Here is a 7,166-nt window from a genome sequence, read left to right as displayed (position 1 = left end):
CAATTCCAATAACAGACAGAATCAATGACTATTGGAAAGGTTGCAAGTTGTAATGAAAATTTTAGTAAAAAATAACAAGTAAATGAGTGGAAATCAGACCAGCGAGTGTGTCAAATTAATAAGGCACTAAAAGAGAATGACTGTCCCCAGACACAATGAAAACCTTAATGTTATATAAAATAAATTCTCCATTTGGTTTTTCTTTGACAGTACTCACATCATCGGAACATTGCCACATATTATGGTGCTTTCATTAAGAAGAGTCCACCAGGAAAAGATGACCAACTATGGGTAAGTTTCAAATCAGTCTATTATAGAATCATGATCTATAGTTTTTTAAAGTTAAGTTGTACTTTTTTCCTCATGATTTTACTGGCATGTTATGTAGCATCACCTGTCTTTTGTTCAGATTTTTCATACCTGCATCCTCTACCGTTCTCTCAGTCTGTTTGCTCTTAACTGTCCATGAGATATTGATTAACATGTTACTTATGAGAAGAATAACTACGAACCTAATAAAGAATTTGTTACAGAGAATATGTGTGGTGTCATCTAATTAATTATAACAAAGGCTGTGTAATTCACCAGAAATATGGTAAAAAAGGGTTAAAGGAACAAGGAATTCTTTTGGCTGTTTGTTTTAAAGGATGAATATTAAGAGGGATTATATGTTACATTTCTGTTTACTGTGAATATTATAAAAGAGTGCAAGCTTTGCAGGTGACTCTTTTAATTTTAAGGAAAATATTGTTGGATTTAAATCTAAGTATGAACCTGCTTTGTATGTTGGAACTCTAAGAATAACACAAAATAAATGTATTTTGAGTTATATTCTAACAGTTTAAAGGGTCTATATATATATTTCTCTCATATTTCTTCATTTGTATTCTATTTGGATTTTTAAAGTTCAATTTGAGTTTTATCAGTGGATTTTAAATTTTAATACATTATGTTCAATAAAATGGTTATTTAAATATTTAAATATATATTTCTCTTTAGTTGGAACTGAGTTGAAGCTTTTAGCAATTTTAAGGTAAATGTTATTAAAAGAATATGTTCTTAAGATATAATTTTAAGAAGAGATATTAATATTGGTTCTTACATGATGAATAAAAGATGGCTTGCATTCATCATTTGAAAGCCAATATTCTTTTCTTAAAAGCAAATCCTCTTAATTTATTCGTTTAATAACATATATGTTCAAATTGCTTAAACGATTGAAACTTAAACTAAATCTTTAGAAGAAACATTATTTAAATAATATTTCTCTTCATTGAACAAATGTATTTAAAATTCAAAAATCCTCTCAAATAAATAATACATATTTAAAACTAAAATTCAATTTACAAATCCGAAATAAAACAGAAATACGGCATATAATTTAACCCTTTCGATACCAAACTGCCTGAAACTACTCATGGTTCTATGACAAAAACTTCCTGTTTTAAGGTGACCTAAAGTAAAACTTTACATCAAAATTTCAAGTTAATTTATGTTCCAAACTTTAGCTTCCATAAAAATAAAGTTATTGTGTAATATTCTTCATCATCATCATCGTTTAACATCCTTTTCCATGCTGGCATGGGTTGGATGGTTTGGCTGGGGACTGACAAGCCAGGAGGCCGCACTAGACTCCAATCTGATCTGGCAAGGTTTCTACAGCTGGATGCCCATCCTAACTCCAACAACTCCAAGAGTGTAGTGGGTGCTTTTTATGTGCCACCGGCACGGGAGCCAGTCAGGTGGAACTGACATTGGCCATGTTTGGATGGTGCTTTTTATGTGCTACTGGCACAGGAGCCAGTTGGGGTGGGGTGGGGGCTATTATTTTCAAAATTAATTGAAACAAAATCAGTATATTACAAAGAAAATATATGGTAAGAAAAGAGTTAAAGACTCTTTGAACTGTAAGAATATAATACAAACATTAATCTTTATGTTATTCTTGGAGTTTCAATGTACCCAAATATGTATACGTCTAGGATTAAGTCCAACAATTACGTTATTTTAACCCTTTAGCATTCAGATTCTTGTCAAATATATTGCTTATTTATTCACACTGTTTTGAATCCAAGATGGCTGTGATCCAAGATAGCTGTGATCCAAGATGGCTGTGGATCAAAAGAGGAGAGCCATGGAGTAGCTAGCTGGCCATCTGGATACAAGTTGGGGTCTGATCAGCCCCAGCTGGGTCACCTGGGGGAGGGTGTATGATGTTGAAGGACCCGAAACACCTGATGATACCAGGCACATCACTGAAGATGTGTCCAAATGCATCAGTCATTGATGTTATGCACACAACGAATTAATCATGTAGCTTTGAAATTTTGATGGCGTGGTTGTTAATTTTTAGAATGACATTGTAGGGTAGGTGTGAGATGCTGGATCTGGCTAGTTTGAATATAAAACGGGTGGAATATTTTGGCTGAATATGGCCAGTTTAAATGCTAAAGAGTCAAAATGACCACTGTAAAGTAGCACTTCTTTATCGTATTCACAATAAACATAAGCACCACAAATACTATCCTTCTTATGAAACCAATTGCTAATAGAATATTAAATATTACTAACCTAGATAACAAAAATGCATATTCTATAAATAACCCTCTCACTGCCTACATATATTTTTCCTTCTTATCACTCTCCCATAATGCAAAAACATATGACCAAAGCTTTCAGCTATCTATTGTTGACTTGAGTTCAGAAGAGCAAAACAATATAACTTTTATAGCAGTCAGCTGCTGTTTTTAGTGTGTGTGTATGTGTGTGTGTGTTTGTTTCTGTGTGTAAATAAATCTCTTGTTAAAGGATGTATCTTAAATGCCAATCCGGTTCTAAATAATAGCTCATAATATGTACATAGGACTGAAAAAAAAGAAAAAGGCTTTGGACAGAAAACGCATTGAAACCATGCATCTTCTGTAACCCAGGCAGTTGTGATGCCATTCTTAGATATACATATATATATATATATATATATATATATATATATATATGTGTGTGTGTATATATATATGTATATATATATAATTGGCACACCATCCATTACGACAATGAGGGTTCCAGTTGATCTGGTCAACAAACAACCTGCTCATGAAATTAATGTGCAAGTGACTGAGTACTCCACAGACATGAATGTCCTTGACATACTTTACAGGGAGATTCAGCAAGACACAGTGTGACAAGGCTGGCCCTTTGAATTACAGGTACAACTTATTTTTGCTAGCTGAGTGGGCTGGAACAATGTGAATCAAAGTGTCTTGTTCAAGGGCTCACTGTGCCACTGGGAGTCAAACTTGCAACCTTATAATCGCGAGCTGAACACCCTAACTATTAAGCCACGTCCCTTCATCCAACCCATGCCAGCATGGAAAACGGACGTTAAAGGATGATGATAATATGATTAATTAGTTGTCCACAGATTCACACATAACATCTTTGTATTTCTGAGAGAATTAAAGGACTTTACCAAAGATTTTTAGAGGTTGACTCTTATATGACCCTATTACCCACCAACTGTCTCCCAAGATGTGTGTGCACACAGACAGACAGACAAGTGTTAAACTGAGTGGCTGTGTTCCCAGAAATAGCTTGTTGCAGAATATTTGCTGTAAAATGTATAGTTTTTTATGTTAATATATAAGATTAACTCAAAATATCTCAGAAATACAGCATAATTAAAAATCAAATACTCTAATGTAGGTATATTTAATTATTTCCAAAATGCTTAACTAAGAATGCTTTCGTTTTTATTTTGGGTTTAATGACTAAAGTTGCTTTCATTTATGCTATTAAAAACTGGCCAATGGTTTTCAGTGACTGATACTTAGAGTTAGAAGATAATTGAAGTTTTTATACTAAAATGTTCATTGGTTTGATCTCTATCTAAACACATTAATTCCATCCCATTGAATACAATTATTCTCCATCAACATGATTTGTGATTTTCTTAGACTAGCTATTAAAGTTAGTGAATTAAGAAACTTAATCTCTATGTGGAAGTAATACCAATTAGATATCTATTTTGTTTCTTATTAGTCTTAAGTATTTGAATGTATGTACTGTTTCGAGAACTTTGGCCCACTCTTAAAAGTTAAGAAGTGTTGCTAGCTGTCTAATCCAAAAGTTCAATGCTGTTTCCTGTTTGAGCAATTCTTGTCAAAACACGCTCACTACTTGTTCATTTTTCAATTAAGTTACTTCTCATAATTTTTTTTTTTTTCATTAAAATCTCCAGTTATCAATTCTATGTCAATTGATTACAACTATCAAGGTTGTCAAATGTTAAACTGAATTTCTTTTTCCTTTTTTTTTTTTTTAATTAATTCATTTTTCCTGCTGATATAACATATTTATCATTTCAACCACCATACAGATGTAACAGCATATGTATAGGTTGCTAGGTCTGCTTGAAATAGAAGCCAGCCGTACTTCAAATCATACTCTGCTGTCTTAGAAAAGGTCATGTTGAATAATTTAGTCCCTGGTCCACTTCACTATATACACCACCCTGTAACTTTTCCATTCTCTGTCACATTTTCACCATCTTTCTCCTCTCTCTCTCTCTCTCTCTCTCTCTCTGTCCCCATCTGAGGTAGCCATGTCTCTCTTTGAATGCGAGACACCCCTTTTTTTCCCCCCTCAATATTACTCACCCCAGGGTCTTGTCCTCACTGCTACCGGTGCTGCTTTAAAAAGCACTCAATACATTCTGTAAAGTGGTTGGCATTAGGAAGTACACCTGGTCATAGAAACCATATCAAAACAGTCTGCAGAGCTTTGTGCAGTCTCCTGACGTGCCAGTTCCTGTTAAACCATCGTATCTACTATTCTAGCATGGAAAACAGATGTCACATGATGATAATGATGATTTTCTTGCATATAGGCAAAAGACAGGATGGCCAAGGCTGGAAGGCCTTCAATCAGAAACCTGCTTGATCCAGGTTGATCTGGAGCTAAACAACAACAACATCAAAAACATGTTGGCACTCCGTCGCTTACGACGTCGAGGGTTCCAATTGATCCGATCAATGGAACAGTCTGCTCGTGAAATTAACGTGCAAGTGGCTGAGCACTCCACAGACACGTGTACCTTTAACATAGTTCTCGGGGGATATTCAGCGTGACACAGTGTGACAAGGCTGACCCTTTGAATTACAGGCACAACAGAGTGAGAGAAAGTTGTGGTGAAAGAGTACAGCAGGGTTCGCCACCGATCCCTGCCGGAGCCTCGTGGAGCTTTAGGTGTTTTCGCTCAATAAACACTCACAACGCCCAGTCTGGGAATCAAAACTGCGATCCTATGACCGTGAGTCCGCTGCCCTAACCACTGGGCCATTGTGCCTCCACTTATATCAACAACAACACATGCCATAAATGCCATGACTATTGTTCTGGTGTGGTCCTATAGAATTTACCTCTGCTTTTTCTTTCATTTTTCTCTGTTGTTATTCTTTCAATTATATCCAGCTGTGGTGGATATAATTATTTCAATGCAAATGCATGTCATTTTACATTTATCATATCAGATATACTGTTTTGATAAAAAATTCTATTTAAATTAGTTTCTGTTTGCTATTTAGCCTATATCTGCTTTTGGCAAACGGTGACCACCAATTTCACACAGTTAAAATTCTATTAATTATGGTAATGAAATAAGACAGCACTCATTGTGAAATTAGTTCTTCTGCTGACCTGGAAAGTTAGGTCAGTTTAGTTAATGATAAGGTGAAGTTTGAATTATTGCCAGTATAAATGCTAAAGTTTATTTGTAATAACAGGGAGGGTTCATACAAGGGCTTAGAGACTCATTACTTTGCAAACTCTCTGCAAGAAGCAGCTGGGAGAGATTTAATATTAGATTGGCATTGAAAATTAGGAAGTACCATTAATTACTAACTTCAGTTATTGGAAGAGAAAGCTGGAATTATCAAACAATAATAAGCGAGAAGGAAGTGGTATCAAGAGGTTTGTTTGGTTAGGATTCTTCTGCTATTTGATCCTTGAATTTGCTGTTGTGTAAAGTTGACTCAGTTTTGAAGTGTGTAGGAGTGTGCGCTTTGCGATGCGTTTGTGTGTGTGCCTATTCATCTGTGTGCATGTGCACGCATGCAGTTATTTGCTAATTTGCTGTTTCCTGAAAATGCTTATTGCTGCCGATTCAGCTCTGGAGGCTATTAAACTAAACCAGATTTTGGATTAACTGCATTGATTAGCCATATCCACTTTTAGAGATGTAGCTATTGTATTTAAAGTAGTAATGTTCTGTTAATGTTAGCATAAAGGAGGCTTCTCTATAAAGGCTTTTCCTTGACTTAGGAATTTGAGTGGCTGTTTAAAAGGCGCTGATTTCAATGTGAGCATTAAGTTGGTAATCTAAAATGTCTGGCAGTAACAAAAATAAACTTCATTTGAAGACTTATCAACTTTTCCACACAATAAATCTATTAATTTCTGGGCTTCACTGCTTTAATGCCTTCTAAACTAGGTTATACTGACATGCTTTCACCAAAGTGGGATTACTCAGTAACACACGCACACACACACACGCGCGCGGAGGTATAGTTGTATGATTAAAACGTTTGTTTCCCAACTACATAGTTTCAGCCTTAGTATGACTGTGTGGCACCTTGGCAAAGTGTCTTATTCTATGGCTCCAGGTTGATCAAGGTCCTGCAGGTGGATTTAGTAATACACACACACCTATATCATCACCATCGTCATCATCATCATTTAGTGTCCACTTTGCATGCTGGCATGGGTTAGATGGTTTGAGTGGAACTGGTAAACTGCAGAACCGCACCAGGTTCCAGCCTGATTTGGCATGGTTTCCATGGCTGGATGCCGTTCCTAATGCCAATACCCTTCCTAACACCATATATATATATATATATGTGTGTGTGTGTGTGTATGTGTATATATATATATATATATATGTGTGTGTGTGTGTGTGTACGTGTGTGCAATCTTTTATATCTCTGTGTCTTGACACTGTGCACAGGTTGTAAACAAGTAGCACCGTCATACAACTAGTGTCCCTTGTTTCCAATCTTCCATGGAAAGATGACTGAACATGAACATGGGGGAATTATTACTTTGCTTGGAGACAGGCGGTAGTCAGTGATAGGGTGGACATCCAGCAGTTGAATAACTGCCTTGATATATAT

At 35.7% G+C, this 7,166-nt stretch overlaps 1 protein-coding gene across 5 annotated transcripts in view; it reads left to right on the top strand.

The window, feature by feature from the left end:
• LOC106871661 (mitogen-activated protein kinase kinase kinase kinase 4-like) overlaps positions 1–7,166 on the top strand; it is a 277,960-nt gene that overhangs the window by 147,133 nt on the left and 123,661 nt on the right. For all 5 annotated transcript variants that reach the window (XM_052970406.1, XM_052970404.1, XM_052970405.1 and 2 more), the window contains exon 5: positions 211–291. In XM_052970406.1, coding sequence (XP_052826366.1) covers positions 211–291 — 81 coding nt within the window. The remainder of the gene's footprint in view (positions 1–210; positions 292–7,166) is intronic.

This window comes from Octopus bimaculoides, chromosome 9 (assembly GCF_001194135.2).
Source record: "Octopus bimaculoides isolate UCB-OBI-ISO-001 chromosome 9, ASM119413v2, whole genome shotgun sequence".
Classification (NCBI taxonomy): Eukaryota; Metazoa; Mollusca; class Cephalopoda; order Octopoda; family Octopodidae; genus Octopus; species Octopus bimaculoides.
This window is presented reverse-complemented; position numbering and strand designations above follow the sequence as displayed.